Source organism: Pelecanus crispus, chromosome 2 (genome assembly GCF_030463565.1).
Source record: "Pelecanus crispus isolate bPelCri1 chromosome 2, bPelCri1.pri, whole genome shotgun sequence".
NCBI classification, from domain to species: domain Eukaryota; kingdom Metazoa; phylum Chordata; class Aves; order Pelecaniformes; family Pelecanidae; genus Pelecanus; species Pelecanus crispus.
Genome location: NC_134644.1, coordinates 106913601 through 106935851, shown reverse-complemented (window position 1 = coordinate 106935851; position 22251 = coordinate 106913601). Strand labels below are relative to the sequence as shown.

The 22251-nt window shown below is 39.8% G+C and overlaps 1 protein-coding gene across 1 annotated transcript in view; it reads right to left on the bottom strand.

Moving 5' to 3' along the window:
• The window catches only part of TEX10 (testis expressed 10), a 61735-nt gene extending 47181 nt beyond the window's left edge, over positions 1-14554 (bottom strand). The window contains exons 1-5 of the mRNA XM_075705459.1: positions 14494-14554; positions 11435-11623; positions 9369-10075; positions 3390-3633; positions 1226-1338 (exon numbers count right to left, since the gene is read on the bottom strand). Of these exons, the coding sequence (XP_075561574.1) occupies positions 1226-1338; positions 3390-3633; positions 9369-10075; positions 11435-11614 (1244 nt within the window). The 5' untranslated portion in view covers positions 11615-11623; positions 14494-14554. The remainder of the gene's footprint in view (positions 1-1225; positions 1339-3389; positions 3634-9368; positions 10076-11434; positions 11624-14493) is intronic.
• Between the last annotated feature and the right edge of the window lie 7697 nt (positions 14555-22251).

Sequence of the window (22251 nt, the reverse complement as noted above, 5' to 3'; positions counted from 1 at the left end):
ATAGGATGAAGCTAAGTTTCCAGAAGTCTTGAAGTAACAGTCAAAACAAAACCATTAAAAAAAAAAAAAAAAGAGTTTCACAGATTATTTCTCCTGCATGTGTCCAACAATATATTTATTTTAAAGTGCAAGAGTGAGGCAAAACTTAGTAGCAGAGTGAAGAAGGATCAACAGAAGTCTGGTTAGTCACCTATAAGGTGCTTGCATTGCCTAACTACTATTTCTGAGATTTTCAGTTTCAAGGAAGGGTGTTCAGGTCAAAACCTGGAAAAGCAAAACACCTTTTGGCTTTGTAAACTTAATGGGTAAGACCCAGCTGAAATGAAAGCATTTAATGAAGAGCTATGCTGTACCTCTGATCTGTGTGCTCCTCTAGGAAGAGAAAATGGAACAGTCAAGATATCAAACAGGATTTCAGCCTCAAGTATACCTGCACCATGGTAGACCCTTCGTATAAAAAGAGCTGCTTCTACTACAGCTCAATCTGCAGTGGCACTGTTTGCAAGTATCTGAAACCAAGACAGACACTGGCTGATACCCACTGTACATACACCAGTGTTTTATATGGACTGCAATGGTGCAGAATGACTCCAGAACACACTCTGCATGAATATAGTCTCACATCTGGGAGCTGAGCGGGAAGACGACCTGCTATTGGCCTGTACCAGAACAAAATTGGTGCACCCACTCTGCCAGCTCAATAGCGAGGGAACATGTGAGTGTTTGTCTTCTCCTGCTCCAGTAGTGCTTTGCCACACAGAATAGGCACAATGTGTACCATCTCCCCTCCTAGCTGTATTTATCCAGCCCTGTAATACAACTATAGAAGAGTAGATGTGGGTGGAAAAAAAAAAGTTTTAAGTCAACTGAAGAAAACATGCAGAAATACGAAACTAGTCGGACTAACACAAATCACCATTTCGCAATATGCAGATTCCAGATCAAGCAGTCAATAAAATATTTTCATTTCTTTAAGACGGCATTTTAATTTCTATGGAGGCTATTCAGACGAATTCCTATACAATACTTTTACAAAGAACAACCAAAACCTCTCAATTCAAAGCCACGCTACCTCCCTATAAAAACCTCTCTACAGATCTTCAAGGAATATGCAATAAAGTTTTCTTTTCCACCATCAAAAACTTAATACTGGATAAAGCATAAGACTCGCATTGTTTCACTTACGAAATTAAAAGCTGTAACATGACACTGATTGTATTCTTACCCTTTGCACAAATCTTTCTTTTTGTGCTTTACTGTTTCTTGTAAAGAATAAGGAAAATGACGCATGAAGTGGTGCTCGAAATCAACAAGGTAATTCATTCGAAGCCATAGTTCCTGTTAAGGAAAGCAGATGATAGACAGAAAACATGGTAGTAAGTGAAATACATCAATGCAATCATCTTCCAAAAGCCATTATTGGAATCAATGAAAAACAGGAACTTTAGCTTCTGTTTGCAAGTTTTCATATATATTTACTTTCAGACATAAACAGGAAGTCCTGCGCATGAACCTGAAGGTCCACAAAACAAGGGAGTAAAATTATGATATAAATCAAGGTTGAGCGACAACATTTAATCCAAACTGGAGCACTGTATTTTCTTAGCACATATTAATGTGGGTATATGCAATATTAAATGAAGTGAGTTACAGATGTGAATTGAAAGTCGTTTTATATCAATTTATCAGGGTACTTAAAATCAGAGTGAACTCTGATTTACTTGCAGTCACTGTCCTGAGTTTTCTATTAAGATCTATTCTGACACTGCCTTCATCTTCCCCCATCATTAGTGTACTTGTAGTTCAAAGCCCACTGATTCAAAACATTTTCCACCTGAAAGGCCATCCTTAGCGAAAAAGGATTTTTTTCAATATTTAAAAATAATTTTCCTTCGTGGGTTAGCAGACACTCACACTCACCATTCCACAAACCATCCAGCAGAGTTCATCACAAAAAAGCCCTGCACTGCTATCAAACTGGTCAGGCAGAATAATCTTTTTGATATTAAAGTATTAATAACAGAGAATGACCATTAAACTATTTCAAAGATTAATAGGTTTCCACATAGGCATATTCATAGTGGTTTTCCAACGTGTCTCTAATAATCACGTTGGCCCATAAGTCCAAGGTCTATTAAATAAGCAAAGCTTCCCTTTTCAAACTGAGCCATTTGAATGCATTTTATATACAAGGTGACTATAAAGGGAAAATAAGATAAACAGTTTATCTAATGTAAAACACAATATGCTCCAAAAAACCCACAGTTGTATGGAAATCAGATTTTTTTTTTTCCCTCCCCAAAACATCCTAAGGTCATAATGCAACTGCATGTACCTAAAACATTTTGACACAGGAGCACTCCCTTCATGTGACCGAAATGCAGGCACCCTATGGCTGAGGGCAGCAGCTCTGGAGCACCCTAAAGAAAAAGGGTAGCGGCAGTGGGCTGCTACAGGTATTTACCTGGCCAACAGCCTACTTTCTGCCTGCTTCCAAGATGCCTTCTAGAAAAGATGAAAGGGGAACAGCATGTTTTGTTCAGACACACTGAATCCATCCTCAGGCTCTGTATGTTGGATAACTCTGGTCTAATGGAATGATTCCACAAATGATTTCCGATAATTATTCTATACGCAGATTTTTGTTTAGCAAATGGACCTACAGTCCTATACACAGGTAAAACAATGAGCTGTCGACATTCCTTCCAACTACTCTCAACAGCCAAAATTGAAAAAGAGTGTTCTTTTTCCAGTCTGCAGAATCTTTGGAAAAGCAGCAAAAGTTACAAACAATAGCAGTTAATTTATCAAAGACAGACAAAATAATTAGGGCAAAAAAAATCTCAACTGTATTTTCCAAAATTCTTATTGAGATTTTGATTTGACATGTTGTGATACTAACAATCACGACAACAACGTAGGTTGCACCAAGCAATTACAGGATCTCATACAACCATTATCCTCTACCTTTCCAAGGGCTTAGGGTTTGTTCATTTCCACCCCCTACCCCCCATAAAATTTTTCAACACATAAAAACAAGGAACAAACAACTCCATTCTATGCCTTGTTCAAATTTCTATTCTAGAGGTTATCTAGGAGACAAAGTGCTCTTCTTCTCCAATACCACTTTCAGTTTCAAAAGCTTTTGTGCTGCAGTCTGTCAAGAAGGATTCCTCGAGACTATCGGTGAATTCATTGCTCAGTTCAACAGATTCTTCTCTAGAGTAAGAGACTTGACAAAATCCAAACTCAAATTCTACTCAAAACCTAGGCTTTTTCCTCTTAATAAAGTATTTCTCTCTCAATAAAGTACTTCCAGTCACCAAATCACTAGTTTCTGATCACAACAAAATGAACTGTCATTATGCCACAGATAACTTCTCCCTTACCATTTTGTATGTTTCATCATGTCGCTTTGTGAGTTTCCACAATAAATGTATTATACTAAGCACTTGCTGCATAAGCTGCTGAGATTCTGATTCCAAAAGGTTTCCAAGAATGGGAGCTGATTGTGCAGGAGATGCTTCAATCCAGCACTCAATCAGTAATGGAATTATTATCTCAATAAAACCTTTTAAGTTTTCAGCCGAGGACAGGCCTTTTTCTGCACTGTCCATTACACTTGCCAGAGACCTAAATGACAAAAGCAAAAAAAAAGATAAAGATCAGAGCAATACCACTTTCCTGCTTTCTGAATAACATGAAAAAATACTTTTTTTCATACATTAAATGGTTGCTTGCTTTCTTGCTAGATATTTCAGTAAGGAAAAAAAGGGAGTTCAAACCCTCTACAACAAACCTGCTCCCGCAAGTTTGTGTGCTTCTGTAACAACTTCTTATTTCAGTATTTCTTTCCCCATTGTTATATGTAAAGTCTATAAAGTGGAGAAATACATTTTGCATTATCATATCACCTTCAACCAACAGGTAAGAGTTCACTATACTCAGCACAAAATAACAAAATAAAAAAGCTTTAAGCTCTTTGAAGCAAAATAATGAAACTGACTACAAAGTATTGTCAAATGCACGTGGTTTATTACAGTTAATAACCATCTACAGCTATAATAAATATAGCAGTTGTTCACATGAATAGGAAAAAAAAATCATTCTGAAAAAATATAACCTTGGTTCCCACCTGATGTTTAACTATAATCCTCTGGACAGCAACTAGCTGGAAAATTATTTAAATGATTTGATAATGAAGTTAAACAAAAATTATCAAAAAATGAAGAGATACAGTTTAAATTAAAAGAACACCTCCCAGACAGCAAGAAAAACAAGGACCCCCCCCCCACGGCTTATAACACACTTCATTTGTTGTTCAAAAGGGATTATCAGCACAAATGACCAAATCCTGCTGCTGGATAAATTCAGGCAATTTGTATCCATTTTAAAAAGAAGGTTCTTTAACAAAAGAAACCCCTGAATAACTTCTGCTAATTTTAAGCAATACACAAGCTTCTGAAAGGGTTTCAAAATAAAAAAAGCCCTTAAAAAAAAGAGAAAAAGCAACAATAATATCAACCGATGGTTTCTGACATTGTTTTCCATAATGATTTTGTTTTCTAACTCACAGCAGGGAATTCTCATGATAATTCTAACTTCCTAATATATATATCAAATTGGTACACTGAACCTGCTGTTAAACTCCCTTCTATTTCAGTGATGTTCTCCAAGTGATTTTTCATTACCTATACACCCAAAATAGGATCTGAAAAACATTTGGTTTCTTTCCACAGATAGGCAGAGAAGTTCTGTTTACAAATATTGTCATTTCATATTGGATTAAAGAGGTAAAGCAGTTTTTCCTGGTCATCCTGTCACTTCTAAATTATCCAATTAGTTGTATCCTACGAAGCTACATCTCTCATGCTGTTGCCAGCATCTGTAATATGCACGTAATAGAAAATTTTATTCTGTCATTGCTCTCTGGTTGAAATTTGTATCTCAAGAAAATTACTAAACCAAAACAAACCTAGATATTAAAAAACCATAAAAGGAGAAGAGAGAAGATGTCTGCAACAGAATAAAAAGAAAGTGTAAGACAAATGCAGGCTCATTTTCAGTGAAGGCAAGATGGGAATGGAATTTAGATTGCCAGCACAAAATAAAATGGACAAGCAGAAACATAACTGGTCATAACAAAAAATGTTATTTTTATCCTTAGTACCTACTACAGCTATCAGACATCTTAAAATTTTATAAAGCTTAGCATTAACTGTAGCAACCAATGTACGTAGTCAATGTATTGTCTTACTTGTCTCTTTTTTGTTGCTCTATGTCCCTTCCATGTTGCAGACACTGCAGTAAAGACACCAGTATCTTTCAGACCATAAAGAGAGTTTAGGGTGAATGGGTCCAACTTAGACATTTAACTCTCAGTCATCTAAAGACACAGTAGACAAATCCCATCTTCCAGTTATAACCACAATGAATTCTAAAGAGCCACTGGACAAGCCAGTTGATACCAAGACCATAAACTCACTGAAAAAGTTAGGTTGTCCTGTAAATGCTATGCCATGACAGGACTACACACTCAGCTGACATTCTGAAATGTCAGTAATTGGCTGAAATAGTTCTGAAGTAGTAGTCTTTAATCATTTCTCTGAAAATAACACCCAATATTACAGCAGAGCTCTGGAATTCAAGCAATCTATTTCTGGAACACAAAAAAACCTCCCCATTAACCAGTGAACAGTGCATGAAACCTGAGAAGTTGGCAACACACACCTGAAGATTCTTACAAAAGTGTAACACACCCCCCCAACTATTTCAGTACTTCTCTGAAACAAGGGGTGGAAAAAGAAGGAAGAATCCAAGCCAGAAGGGATACTCCACCCAGCTGCCAAAAGCATTTGGGCAAGAATACTTAGCACAGCTTTCACATACCCTGCAAAAGAAGCCCCCATCTCTTAAGGTAAGACTCCTCTAAACACTCAACGTTAACAACAAAAGGGGGAAATAAAATCTGATTGCCAGTAACAGATGATGACAAAGTATTACTGTAGTCTGTCCAGTATGCATTTGATTAGTGCAATACCCTTAGCAATACAGGTTCACTGAGAGGGTTTGATGTCAGTTAAAGTGTTCATCATTTTGTCACATATCTGTTAGCACTATTCTTTAATGGTAAGGCAGCTCTCAGAAACACTACGAAGCATTTTACCTTCATATCGGTATGTAATACTATTGAGGGGAGTTGCAAGATATTTGTGTACCCCTTAAGGTGTCATTTTTCTTTAAAATGACAGTATTTTTATAAAGCAGGACCAAACAAAAGAAAACTGTGTAACATATCTGCCATTTGACAGTAAGAGGACAACAGAAACTCAGCAAAGGGAAGTCAAGGAAGTGTAAAAGAAACAGAAAATAAGGAAACAACTTTCTGCTGCTTAAAATATGAAAAGTCACTGGAAGTCAGTAAGTTTTTATGGCTCAGAGTCTAAGCCAGGTTACCGTCCTCCTTTTTTGTGTGTACTGCCAATTACAAAGAAACACTCAGTACATGAAGTGAACTGTATTTTCCATTTCTATCTGATGCACAGGTCCCACCATATACATATTTATTCACTGTGCTTTGTCTTCCACTTCGGTCTCTCAAGTCTTCTTCACTTTTCTCTGCAGCTTCATTTTGTCCTTTCTCAGTGGAAACAGCTCTACCATTTCTCTTCAGCACAACTTCCAGTCCAAAAAAAGATCACACATCTTGGTATCACCACATTTAAGTTGTGAAGGCTTTCCATTTTCCCACATCTGAAATGAGTTTGATACAAAAAGCAACACAATCAGCACATAAGGCAGACAATATATTCTAATAATCTCCTAATTCACTGTAATCTTTAATTCACACACAGTAGGAAGACCTAGCACACAACAGAAAATAATAAAGTCTTAAGACTTGCACTGTTGAACCATTCAGCATTCCAAGCTCAGAATCCCTTTCCGTAATCACTAGGTGAGGTGAATCATCAGTGAGGTGCCATCCCTACTTGATGAACTTGCAAGATTTAAAAGATACAGGAACTTTAAAAATTTAGCATACTATTAGTGGTGTTTGGAAGCCTACTTTTTAAAGAACAAACTTGAAACTTAATTGCAGTATTAGCAATGAGGCCATCAATACATACACACCGCAATTAGTTACTTATTGTTTGGTCAACTCATTATGTATAGTTAGGACTTGATTATTTGTGCACTGACTTCTTTAAACAAAAAACACAAACTGTTTGAGATTTTGGAAGTACTTGAGGAGCATTACAGATGTTTTGAACCTCTTATTAGAAATAATTTGTCTTTGCAGTAACGGCCACATCACAGGCCTGGGAATGCCTGTAAAAGGCCCCAGTTGAGATTGGAAGAGACAGAATTAAACATCTTCAGACTACTAGAAAAGATTTAAGTGGCAAATTCAAAAGCCACCACAGTAACTTCCACTCTTAGAATTTTGCGGATATCCACTAAAACAAGCTGTAGTGGCCCTTTGTGCAAAATTAATATACCAAAAATATGCACAAATGCACTAAAATGAGAACATTTTAGTACCTTCTGCAGATGCCCCTTCTCTTTCCATTCTTCTGTTCTGCTGCCATCAGCTTGCTTTGCCAGTGTCGTCTTGGATTCTAGCAGCGTTTCCTTCTATTCTTCTGGCTCCTCCTCATGCTTGCAAATGCCTTTTTGGAAGTATTTATAACCACAAGTGGATCACGATTTTTCACCAAAGTCTAGCTCCTCAGAAAAGCAGAACCCAATTCAGGTGATACCAGTTGTAAAGTTTATCTTCCTAGACCTTGGATACAATGCATCTTCAGCTATTACAGGGCATGTTATATTACACACTGCGTATCATTCAGGGCACAGTACACGAATCCTCTGATACATGGTGGTCCACAATTGCATGCTTCTGACTGCAGAGTTGAAGTCCATAGGACTGTTTTGTGCTCAGCACTGAACCCTTCCCCCTCTCTCAAGTGGGCTTCACTGGTCTATTTCCCAATCAAAGTTTTACCTGCAGCAGATATTGTTGGCCATCACTGAACTCTTACACTACGTTAACAACTACTCTTATGAGAATAAGCAGCACATTTTACTTAGCTTAATGCAAATTTCCTATACCTACCACAAGTAACATGCTATCTACCCGTAGGAAGCCTAGGAGAGTGGAAATGGAATGGTCATTTGTGTGTCTCCACACTAGAGATGGAGAACACCTGCTAATTCAGGCAAATATCTGCAGTATTGAAAGGGAACACCTCTTCTTCTGCACTTCACTCATTCAAAGATACGATATGGACATAGCAATGGGCTAGGCAGTGGGTTTTATATGCTTTTCTGCCACTGACCTCCTAGACGAATTTGGTGTAACTGCTTATACCCCTTATTCAGTCTCCCCTGGCCTTAAAACAAGGATTGTGGTTTCTCTTCAAGCCACCTTGATATCTATGGATTAGAAATGCTGTGTAACGGCTAAACAGTTTCAGTTTTTCAAGTCATCATTGCAGGTCTCCTACCAGCAGGTATGTGAAATCTATAGTAATGCATATACATGGGATGCCAATGTTTAAAAGGTACCATAAAGTGGGGTGGGAGGCTCTCCACCAGGTTGAGGAGTGGGTGAATCAGGAAGGAGGAAGAGAAATAAAGATGGTTAGTTATTTCTACCTGAACTTCAGCTCACATCTATTTAGAGCACTACTAAAAACCACACAAACCTTTCTGTGACTAAGCACACTACACTTTCTTCCATATTCATCAACAGGTCTCGGAGGAGACATCTTTTATCCATAGTGAAAATATAAACCAGTGAATTGATTAAAAATATCTAGAATTGGAAACTCAGTAGAACTTCATACAGCGAGACACATCTTATCATGCTGTCCTTTTAAAAAGGAGCTATATTCAAAGAAAACAGACTCCTAAACTTATGATAGACTCTTGAAGGTAAAAGCACAAAACTTCAGTAAGATTCACTACCACAGTATAAGAAACAAGCTTACGTTTAATGTAGAGAAATTTGCCTGCTTGCCCCCAGGTCTATTTGATATGCTGCAACAACCTGTAGTCGTCGGTTTGCATTCCAAAAAAACCACTAGAGCTGGTCTTCCAAAATTATTATGAATAGCATAAAATAAAGCTTTTATTTGATAATGGGAAGATGCATGATATACACATAGCACGGTTATCTGCTGAGTATTTCCATGTTTTCAAGGCACTGCAATAAGACCGCACATTACAGTAAATGCCCTAAAAGATGGCTAAGGGACAATCCCACAATAAAAATTAAATAGTTGTCTTCAACAGCAACAAGCCACGGTTTAACACTGCAATCACACAGTTGACATTAATTCCTAAATTAGTTATTGTTTTCTCACCTCAGTCTAAATGATGAGTTGATCTTTGGTCGTAAGCCACCATTTTCAAACAGCTGTATATGTTGCTGATTATTTGCATGGACCTTCCAACTTATACATACTGGATTCCTCACAGAATGAGGGCTATCCTTTTGTTCTTGAAGCCCTTCATCCTCTATTTCACTGGATCCATCTACCACTGCTTGGAGAAACTTCTTGAGCCTGGTAAGTACATTCAACCTCCACTGCTGGGACGTTACTCTGCGATTTGGGTTAACAGAGAGCATCCAGGAAAGTTTCTCTTTGCTTTTCAATCTTTTTGACAGTTGCTGGTGAGAAATAAGCTCTACAAAATTCTTCAACAATATACTGCTGCGGTCTGTGAGAAGAGCTGGGTATGCTTCCAATAAAACGTCCAAGACTTTCAGTGAATCTTCCTGAATCCCCTCACTGATATGAGTCATGGCACTGGATAGATGGGCACTTACCAAAGGAAAAAATGGAGCAATCTGTTCCGCTCTTATTTTTGAAGCCAAGAATTGCAGCAGGTGAACAGCTGCTCCTCTGACACCAGAATCTTTGTCTGTAAACACAGCTGCCACCTCACTTATTATATTCGAAAGGTGTGCGTCAATTACAAATGGATACTGAGACAGGAGATCTTTGAGCCCAAGAAGCGCATTATGCTTAACCCCAGGACTATAGTGATGCATCTGTGAAAGCAGATCCTAAAAGGAAAGAAACATATATACTTGCTATCATTATTACTTTAAGCTCTTTAGACTTCCCCACCTATTTCCACCACATTTTCTGAAACACTCAGAAATACAAAATCTGTTCTCATGATGTACTGCTGTTCATAGCAGCATAAGACATTCAGAACAAAGATAATATTAGTTTAAAGCATAACAATGAACAAATAATCAAAATTCAGTGACAGGAAAAACAAGATACCATGACTTGTCCTTCACGTAATTAGATAATCCTCATTCTTAAGTTTATGCACAACCCTACTGACTTAACAGAGGGATGAGCAAAAATAAATCCTCTCATACTTGTTCTCAAAAGTAGAACTATGAAATCTCAGTCCCGACAGCTTTCTTCGGTTTAAGCAGAGAGCTGCAAGAGACAGAAGACGACACAAAGGAAGGAAAGCAGAACCACCACCCAAAGAAATAAAAAAAATTTTAAAAATCATAATCTCAGGAAACCTGCTTTTTAAAACCCTGTCCTTAAGTTACTGTCATGGTTTAGCCCCAGCCAGCAACTAAGCACCACGCAGCCGCTCACTCACTCCCCCTACCCCGGTGGGATGGGGGAGAGAATCAGACGAGTAAGAAAAACTCCTGGGTTGAGATAAGAACAGTTTAATAATTGAAGTAAAACAGTAGTAGTAGTAATAATAACAGTAATAGTAATACAGAAAGCAAGTGATGCACAATGCAATCGCTCACCACCTGCTGACTGATACCCAGACAATCCCCAAGCAGCGATCGCTACCCCCCGGCCAACTCCCCCAGTTTCTATACTGAGCATGACGTCATATGGTATGGAATAGCCCTTTGGCCAGTTTGCATCAACTATCCTGGCCGTGCCCCCTCCCAGTTTCTTGTGCACCTGGCAGAGCATGGGAAGCTGCAAAGTCCTTGACTGGCATAAGCAGTACTTAGCAACAACTCAAACATCAGTGCGTTATCAGCATTATTCTCATACTAAATCCAAAACACAGCACTATGCCAGCTACTAGGAAGAAAATTAACTCTATCCCAGCTGAAACCAGGACATTTACGATGCAAGACTTTAAAAACCAGAATGTTAATCCTAGATACTTAAATCAGTGTGCAACTTCAGTTTTTGGACTGCTGAAAACCTTTCCCTTGGGTTATACGTTGGTCCAGCAGTTCATTAAATTCATGGGTCAGCTTATTGTCAAAGACAGAAAGGCTGTACTCAGATACTCTGCCGTGGTTGTTTTTAAGGTTTGGGCTTTTTTAAATTTTTTTGTTCCTCAACTCTAGTAAACATAGTAAGCCTAGATAAATGGCAAGTAATTTTCTGTCATTTCAGAATGTAACATCGCAGTATACCTTTATGTTAAGTTTTCTATGTTGCGTAGGAAGCACTCCATCTTCTTTAAGCTGCTCAGGAATTTGTATGGCCTTTGTTTTGAAGGTAGTATCAGTTGCATTTTCTAGTTTAGGCTTCTTTTTCCCAACTTTTAATTTCACTTTCTGGAAATCTTCTTGATGTTTCCTTTTCTTCGTCATTCTGATTCTCTGCAAAAAGATATTCAGAATTTTAATTTGATTAAATACACTACAAACAAATATTTTTTCCACCAAAGAGCAGCAACTTCTTAATGAAGGCTACTGTTTTTATGGTTTTTCCTATACATAAACTAGTGTCCGCTCCTGAGACAAGATACTAGGCTAAACAGACATGCAGACTGATACGGTACAGCTGTTGTTCTGGTGTCCAGAAAACATTCTGCTGCTCCTTTGGTTGTCTTTGCTCTGAGCGCCACATTATTGAAAAAGATCACTTAAGTATCTGCATCTTCCACTGCTTTATCAGATTAAGTTGTTGGGTTTGTTTTGTTTTAAAAAGTTCCTGCCGATAAATCAACTTTTTACATGCTTGACCCTTGTCAAGCCAAAAGAGCTCAGTGAACTGTTTCATTTAATTTGTACATTGTTTACCAACTCAATCATTGATACCATGTGTTCTGCACAGATAAAATCATGGGTTCAATCAGGCCTTCACTGATAACAGCAGCAGATAAGAATCTAAGAAAACTTCTACTAGCCAATGAAAAGACCAGTCTGTGCGTTTAAAAAATGATACCTAGAAAGGAGGAGTGGAAAAAACAAGGTTAAATAGGCATGTATAAAGTAAAAAGAGACTGAAAAACCTAAGCCAAATTTAATAAGGTATAAGAAATAAAGTAGTATGAGTAGCTATACACAGAAGTCAGGCCTATAGGCATATTAGAACAGACATACAGTAGCCAAAACAAACTAAAACCCACACTTCAGTTTCCGAAAGACCTTTTGGCTTTGATACACCTGTACTGATAAAAGTACTCTTAATGCTACCAACCCCACCCCCAAAACCCCAATCAACCCCCCACCCCCCAAAAAACCCAAACCCAACAAACACTACACCACAGGTTCCTTTATCTTCCTTCCCTCGATCTCCATACTTCTAAATTAGTTAATTACAAAACTCCAGAAGCTGGTGTCACAACACTCAACATCACATACAAATTGTGCCTAGATTTCTGTTAATTAAGACCATGAATCCATGGTCTGAAGACTCCTAGAAGTGGTTGTAGAAATCACAATTTAAAAGGGGGAAGGGGGAGACAAGCACAAAGCCATTATGATGCTTAAGTTTAATGTCTCACAACTTTCTAATGATAACGGGTAATTTACAGAGCTGGAAATCTGAATACTTCCAGACCTCACTGCACACAGTATAAAGTCTTTGCTGTCAGGTACATAAAGTTTTTGTTTCTTCTTTCTTTCAAACTACTCTTTGGGTAACTGGGTTCTGCATATTATTAATATCTGAACTATACAAAAAAGTTGCGAACACAACTTTCAAATTTTTAAGACCAAACTAACTAAAAAAACCAAAAGAAAAAAAAACAGTACAGCTGAGTAAACCCAGAAATTTCTAAATAAAATATCCAAACAAAGATTCTTTGGTGTTGGATATGATCATGATTCACTCTAGAAAACAGAATTCTACAGCTGATTTCCCCACAGACTTCAAACTGCACATTTGTGCTGTATTACAGTATTTCATATACACATCATCAGGATAATCATTTAGGAATGTTTTAAATCCAATTGCCATTTTCCGTTCTTTTAAAACAACTTAAACAACTGATTATAAAAGCATTTGACTACAACTTAATTTCTGCTCTTCACATGGTAGCTTAAAACAGCTACCTGCAAGACCACTTTAACTGAAGTGTAAGTTTAGCATAAGCAACCTATCAACTGAAAAGGCTTTAAAAAAACTTTGGCTTTGGTACCAAAATAAAAAGGTCCTTTAGTGTCCAAGTATAACAACTATGGTTTTATAAGCTTTTGATTTTTACCATATGCATCTTCTAGAAAAGAATTACAACAAGATTTTTGCTTCTTGATTGCAAGAGCGTACAGAAATAGCTAGAAACTTTTGACATGAATGTTATTTCTACTTACAAAGCTTGCTTTAATGGAGATATTTAGGAAGCCTCACTCTAGGAGAGAAAATGTTGGGCTTCCAAGGAGCATTAAAAACTTTACAATGCAGGCGTGCTCACCCCTAAACAAAGGCAATTAAACTCTTTTAAAGGAGGATGCTTATAGAATATACTTTCTCCTCCTATAGCAAAGCAGCACAGTTTACCTTGCACTGCATATTTTGGAAATACTTTACTGGAAATCTAGACATATCCATTTCCAGTCAATACGTACTACGCTAAATCAAAGAGAAACCAGTTACAAAACCAAAGCCGTGAAAACACCAGAGTGCCTACGTAATAAGCCATTAAGCAAAACCGGATGCAGCTTCTGAAGTTATGCAAATATTTTAATGAAACTTCTTGCTGAAACAACTGTTTGCCTTTTGACTTCAACCATATTTTCAGTCGGCCCTCCTCCAACAGGACCGAGCTAAGCGCACCTAACAGTTTCTGCGCTAACGCTTGGTTTTACAATCCAAAACATTAAAACGACCTCAAATCAATACTAACTCCCTTTAACAGAAAGCTGCAGGCAGCACTTTTCAGAAGCTACTTCTGAAGCGTCACTCAGCCACCCTTGCACCAGGCTTAGGGAAAGAGAGTGGAAACAAAAGGAGCGACCGCTCCACCTGTGATTTACTCCCTTAGTTTTCAGGCAGTATCCTCAGGGAATCCTGCTACCAGCACATTTAGCTCAAGGAATCAGGAAAATCCCGAGAAACCAGCAGGCAAAGTACATGCCCTAACTCCTCTCACCCCATAAACATTTCCACCTGGGCGGGTTCTCTCCCAGCAAAGGGCGATACTTACTCGCAATTAACTTGCCGAGGCTGCCGGGCTGCAGGGCGCATCCCCCGTCACCACAAAACCTAACAAGCAAAAACCGCGCCAGCGCCGCAGCCGCCCTACCCCAACGCCAAAGCGCTGCCGAGGCGGCGGCGGCGGCGGCTCCTCCTCCTCCTCCCGCAGGTCTAGGCCGCTAAGCAACCTTCCTCACCGTCCCGGGGCATCTTCCGCCTTCTTCCCCAAGAGCCGCTGCCGCTCCGGTCGCTCTGCGAGGCGTTTAAATACGGCGCGTTAGTGCCCGCCCGCCCGCCGCCGCCGGGGCTCCCGCCGGGGAGGCCGCGAGTTCGGCTCCCGGGAGCCCCCCGCAGCCGCGCCGGGGCTCCACCAGCGGCAGGCGAGGCGGGAGCAGCGGCTGAGGGAAGCCGCCGGGCGAGCGGCAGCACGCTAACGCCGGGGGGGGGGTGGGGTAAGGTGGGGCAGGGGCGGCGGCGGCCAAGAGGAGCCGAGGCCACCGGTTTCCCGGGACCAGCACGCCCGCCGCGGCGCTCACGTTTTCCCGCCGCCCTGTGCGGGAAGGGGGTGGGTGGCACAAAAGGCGGCCGTTAGCGCGGGGCGGGGCGGCGGCCCCCGGCGCCCCCGCGGGCCGGGCCGGGCCGGACACCTCCTCCCCACCCCCCCCCCGCGCGGCAACGGCGCCGCCGAGCCCCGCGCGCGCCCGCCCGCCGCGCCGGTCACTCACTCACCAACCACGCGGCAGCGCGAGCCCCCTTCCGCCCCCGAGAACCTGCCCGGAAACGGCCGCCCCCACGTGAGCGGCGCCTACCCACCCCCCCCTCACACACACACCCCCCCCCCCCCCCCCCCAGCTTCGCGGGAAGGAGCGCGCTTCCTCCCCGCCCCGCCGGGGCCGGGGCGCTGGCGCCACCTGCAGCGGCGGCGGACTCCCGCCGGCCGCCCGCCCGCGGGGGAGCGGCCTGGGGTGGCGGGATCCGCTGGGGGGGGGGGGGGTGGGGTGGTCTTTTGGCTACAGGGGCGCGGTGCGGAGGCGCCGTTCCTCTCCCCCGAAGCGGCGTTTGGGGAGGCGTTAGAGGAGGTTCTTCCCTTTCCCGTGGTGAAAGGTCGCTGCTGGCAAAGCTGTCCGTTAGACAAAGGAACGCAAACGCTCTTCGTTTTTCACACGCGTGGCAGAGCAGCCCGTGGTTGAACAGGTGGGCCGTGGCAGCTTCATGAGGCCTTTTTTTTTTTTTTCTTACGCCGGCTTCATAAGGTATTCGGAGACACGTTTTCCACCAGAATTTAGCGACGGACGAGATGGTTTTGCAGGGGGGTGCTCAGGTGGCTCTGCAGTAACCTCCCGTTCCCACCCCACCTCCTCCGAGCGCATCAGGGTGTCTTACCTTCACGTCTTACCTTCATGCATCAGCCAGGAGGGCAATTCAGTCAGGTCACCGAAGCAATTACGTTACACTGCTTTGATACGAACCAGCGTGGTGGCCTGCTAGAAGTTCAACAGCTTTTTTTTTTTAAGATGCCGGCATCCCATCACACGAGGCATGACATCATTTTAGTTACTGGAATCAGAGATGTGTTGGCTCAGGCTTCTCGTAGTAAGTAACAGGGTCGCTTTCATGCTTTCTTTGAGCCCAGGTAGTTTAGCTCTTGATTTGTATCTCATTTCTTGCAACAAGAATGCATTAATAATAACAAATACCAAGATTTGTGTTCATAGACTTGGAAAACATTTAGAAGAGAGAGTAAGTTCAGTGAAGGCAATGCAGAGTCGGCATTAACGTTTCGGGTTTCACACACAGTATCAGACCATCAGGCACCCTATATAATATTGTACACCAATACCTAGATCGAATTCATGAGATGGGGGGCTTGCTGCTTCAAAAGGGGTAATGAATTCCTAAGTCAGAAGGACAGAGCACAGTCCCAGAAGACACAGACAGGAAGCAAAACAAGGGGAGGATGTTTTCCTACTTGTCTAGAACAGACATCACAATTTACACCAGACGGCAAGGCAAGTCTTCCGTTGCACATTCAGAGCTTTTCATTTCCTATCAAGTCACCTGTGAAAACTTTTCTCTCTTCTACTTTCTGCCTTCTAAGAGGACTACAAGTTCTGCATTTTTTTGTTAGAGGTCACTTCCCCAAAGCTCTCCAGTCTCCGAGTAAATCGTGTAAAACTAAGGTAAAGCTAAAAGAAAAATTGATTCTCTCTTGGTCTAATTTTTCTTGCTCTTGCTTAAGTTTTAATTCTATTAATTCTCCAGTTACCCCAGATATCTGCCTTGCTGTTACTTTGAGAAACAATTAAAATATATAATATTAAATACAGTCAGCAACATTGTTTAAGCATCACTGGGAAAGAGAATGCCTTTTTTTCCTTACTTTAAAATTCTGGCACAAGTAAAACATTATCCTTAAAAACTGGTCTGGAACAAACATACAGTTTTCCATTAATATAAGAATATACCAAGCCATCACAAAACACAGGCAGATGCAAGAACAAAATAATGTAGTTCTTTTGCAGCCTCTGTTTGCACCACAGAAGTTTTAAGGGGAAGATAATTGTACAACTGGATAGACTACATTAGAGATTCTCTCAAAAAACATTTCCAGAAGCATACACTTTGTGATTTTTGTGCAGTTTTCTCAGCTGTCTTTGAGAAGTACAGCAGCACTCTGCAGCATACCATTCAAACCATTTTCTGTCAGTGTGCTATAGATTCAGAGGTCTTTCCATTTCAGCATGCTCCTCCTGCACCCAAAGAAAAAAAAAAATACTCAGATCCAAGTAATTTCAACTTAATTTTAACTTTATTTCCACTAGGAATGATTCCGCAGTAAGAGAAAAGAGAAGCTGTCCCAGCGATGGCCGTTTACAACAGCTGAAAATTCTGATTTCATTATTTTAATTAATAGAATGTTCTGCACTTTGAAAACAAACAAACTAAGAAAAAGATGTTTCTGTTTTTATTTTCTGTATTAGAGGAACAGAAATCAGAATTTTGTATCAACTAAAAGATGTTTTTACTGATCAAGTTCATCTCCATTAAGCGGGCATTAACATTGTCCCTATTTTAGAGTAAATGAGCTATAAGAGCTCTGGTTCCACCTCTGCTTCTGGCAAGAACATATTTAGAGGCATTCTAGAAATACTTCACAATTTCTTTAAAGCAGCATTTTGTGTTTTAATTTAATTGTCACTGAACTCTTTTCATTCCTGTGTCTGTTCATAGAACAAAACTAACCAATTTTGTTGCTGCTTTCTTTGTTACCTTATTTTTATGGCATCTTGTATTCCATGACAGAAAGATGTGAAACCATCAGGATGAGGATTCTCAATTCCATGCAGATCTCAAAAAAAAATGTAAGTTAACATTAAAAAGTTCATTTACCATCTGGCCCCAGCATGTCTATATTATACCAGCATTTGGCTGCAAAGCTGAAGAGCTTTAATTAGAACCACTGAATGCTACCCAACATCACAAGCAGGAAGCAAATTTTAATTACACAATTTAATTTTAAGAAATTTTTTTTTTTACTAATTTCTAGTCATCCAAAACATTTTTCATCATCCTACAAAGGTAGTAGTCATTAATATATAGATCTTTACATTCAGTCAAAAACAATACTACTTTAGTTCGAAAAAAGTTCACATTAAAAGAGCCTGAACTGAAGGACAGCATAAGCCAGCTTTCATGTCATTCACATACTGGTGGGATTAGAGAAGACAAAAGAATCTTTCGCTACCACATCAGTGCCTCTTAACCATAGTCTTGTTAGATCTCTTGGGACATATCCCTGAATTTGTAGACCTAGCCAACCTCTGTGGACTTTGCTAAAGCTTCCAACTATCTAGGCTCACTAAATTGTCTATAATCCAGGAACTTCTCAACTCAGAACTAGACTGACAGCATGGACTTTTTATTATTATTTTTAATCTTTACTTAAAAACGTATGTGGAAACCTATTCATAATTCTTATATGGGAAGGGATTTTTGATTACAGTAGCTTTTGAGTCAGGCCCAGCGGCCACAGGGAATAACTTCTAAGTATTTTTTGTAGGATGAATTTGTACCGCTGACTGCAGTAGTTCATTCTGTTGATAACTCTTTGTAAAAGAACCAACAATAAGAAAAGATCAGACTGTCAATGAATGTACGGTGTTTAGAAAAACAAGTTACCTGTTTTAAAAGTACATTTTAACATGGAAAGAAGGAACACGAGTGTTACAACCTTTCCACAAATATAGAAATTTCAGCTATATGGAGAAATAAATAACAAGAATCTCAAAACCAAGTTATTAATTTAATTAAAATAAAACTGTACAAAATCTGAACATAGCAAAATCAGCTACATTGAGTTCATATTAAGTAAAACAACCATCTCGAACTTACAGAAAGTAAACATTGCTCTATTAACTCTAACTACCATGTCACTGTGTGCTGCCATTGCTTGGTCTTCTCAGAGTTCCACTTTCAGTCAGGATCCTTATAACATTCGGAATATCAATTCCTTAGTTAAAGGCAAACAAACAAACAAGTAAAAACAGAAAATAAGTGGTTTGATGATAAAATACATTTAAAAGCACAAGTTATACTGAAACATTTAGATGCTGACATGAGTTTGGATCTTTACTTATTAAATGAAAAATACCATAACTGTTAACAGTCAGAACGTGCCTGGAAACTAGAACCGTATATTGCTATGAACTGCTGTACTGGTTCAGTTAAAGGGTCTGTCTTGCCCCTCTATTCTGTCTCCAACTTTCAAAGATCTGCAGCTGATAGCCAGGAAAGTGTGACTAGAAGTGCTTGATTTTATCACTGTAACAATAAGTGTCCTGGTTTAGCCCCAGCCAGCAACTCAGCACCACGCAGCCGCTCACTCACTCCCCCTACCCCGGTGGGGTGGGGGAGAGAATCAGAGGAGTAAGAGTGAGAAACACTCCTGGGTTGAGATAAGAACAGTTTAATAATTGAAATAAAGTTAAATGGTAATGATAATAATAACAATATAATAATGATAATAATAATAATATACAAATCAAGTGATGCACAATGCAATTGCTAACCACCCACTGACTGATACCCAGCCAGTCCCCGAGCAGTGATCGCTGCTCCCCAGCCAACCCCCCCAGTTTCTATACTGAGCATGACGTCATATGGTATGGAATAGCCCTTTGGCCAGTTTGGATCAACTATCATGGCTGTGCCCCCTCCCAGTTTCTTGTGCACCTGGCAGAGGATGGGAAGCTGCAAAGTCCTTGACTGGCATAAGCAGTACTTAGCAACAACTAACAACATCAGTGTGTTACCAACATTATTGTCATACTAAATCCAAAACACAGCATTATGCCAGCTACTAGTAAGAAAATTAACTCTATCGCAGCTGAAATCAGGACACCTGTCCAGCTGCAGGGGGCACTGAGCAAGCAGCTGTGTTCAACACACAAAACCCTAAAAAAAGAGAAATATACATACAAGAGAACCACATTTGCCACCCGCAAATTTTCAGGTTCCAAAGGAAGCTTTATGGGAGAAATCACTACTATCAGCAACTTAAAGATTTTGTTCTGGAGGTCGCTTAGGACCAGGTGATGTTCATGGAAGAGTTATAACAATTTGCTACTTTTGTGGTTTTATGTTGTCAATTTGTTCCAGAACTTCCATTCCAAACAGATACTCTGCTGAGTTGTTGGCGCACATGTGCACACACATATGCCCAAGGAGAGGTTATGGCACGGATTGCACTCTCTCCAGTTTCTTCCACAGTGAGCACTCAGGCAAAGAATATCTTAAGCTTCCATACAATGTACTCATCTTCAGTGTTCTTTTTTCACCCTGATGATCCTAAACACACTCTGAGAAGCTTAGAAATGTACACAGAAAGCTTCTGAAGAAAGGGCAGCAGTTGACTGGAGATGTGGGAAGGATTAGTAGCTGAAACTTATTAGAAACTTGTAAGCAAAAGAAAGACTACTTGTCTCCAATTCATTATTATTGCTATGTCACTGTGCAAGTACAGTTCCTTCAGGAATCACTAAGTAAAAATTTCTTTGCTGTTGGCATTCCCAAAACCAGTGTTTCACCAGTTATATCACAGACAAAAGAGTCATCTTTTTTCTAATAACAATATGCTTGATTTTAGTTTGCTATCTCTCACCATGTAACTGTTACTACGCACAAATGAGAAAAGAATTTAAAAAGAAATTCAACAATTATTAACACCTTCATGGGAAGGCAGCCATTTTGAATTACCATTCCTAAACTGGATTCTGCAAAAGTTAAAGGGGGGGGGGAAGTCTCTTCAGCCCTCCTTAATACTTCAAAGTTCTTTGACCCATATAGTCCTTAGTATTTCACAGAGCTAACAAAATTGTTATATATGTTTTTATATATGTGTGTTTGCGTGTGTGTGTATGCACGTACACCTGAATTACCTCTGAAAGCTGGATTTGCTGCTGCTATTTTGTGTAGAGTAGCAGTAACTTCCTCAACATTCATATTTCTTACACTCTTCAAAAATTCAGTAGTGATGTTGTTCTCATATGCTGTTTCTGAAGAGCAAGTTGAAAAGTTTTGGGGTTCATCATCTTCATTTACTGATAAGGACTGCTTAGCTGATCGGCTGCTTGAATAGTCTTAAAGAACAGAAATATTGTTTTTTCAGTAAGAGAAGATTCTGAAGAGTCTTCATTACTTATATCCTCTAAATAGGGCTTTTCAAACCAAGCATTTCCAGTCTGGCACAGCAGCATCGCTGGTAAGGTTCACATCTGGCTTTGCTACATTTTCACACAACTGAGAGTCAGGAATGGTTTCCATTTACAGAAAACCCTGAAGAAACATGGATGGGGAGGTGGGTGAAAGCTATTTCCATTATGCTTACAAAAAGGAACTAAGAGTTCCAAGTCTCATATATTGTAGGTCATTGCAATTTTTGTTATTAGCATTGTATTAATTGAGGTTTTCAAAAGCTAAGCTTCCTAGAAAAAAAGAAAATTGCCATTGCAAAAAGAAAAAAAAAAACATCATACAAAATAGCTTCACTAGTATTCTGGGTATTTTTCCTCTCCAAGCATAGGATTTTTACTCTCCCAGCACTTCCTATGCTTGAGAAAAACAACCATTTGTTTATATCAAGAAGAAAATCAAAAGAAATCCAAGATTCTTTGAAAAAATTAATCAGAAGCACTGAGGCCAAGTAGCTGCAATATTCACGTATTAAACAGAATTTTCCATCCTATACAATATAATTTTGTTTTCTCTAGCATCTTGACTGCACTAGACCTGCACAAAGCCTCTTCTTCACCAAGGCGGCAAAGAAATGGGGGGGAGGGGGGAAGCCAGTTAAACTTTGAAAGCCTCCTTAGAAACAGTTGTTTCTGCACAGAGGAAAGTCAGAGTTGTAACTAATACAATTTTCCCAAAATCTTACAGTTAAGTAGGAGGAACATTTTCGAATAGTCTGCTCTTTCTAACATTTGCAGAGGATGGAAGAAAAACCCCAAAACTATTAATTTACACTACTTAACCTTGGCTTTGTTCTGCTTGTAAGCTCTGTTTTTAAAGAAGCAGGGGAAAAAAGCTTACTAAAATTCATGCAAGGCTCAGTGTTAAGATTAAAGCACATTCAAGATTGCAATGCTAACATTACCGGTATCAGAGTCACTAATATCTGCTGAAGTCAGGTCAGACTGTTCTGTGGAATGTTCCAATGCTTCTTCTCCATTATATTCAGTATCTAAGATGTCCTATGAGTTTGAAAAAAGTCGTGTTCAGAATTTCGTCAAGACAACATCTTAAAATGACAAACCGCAAACATTTTTAATGATCACAAAAGAAATTAAATACCAGTATTTCTGCAACC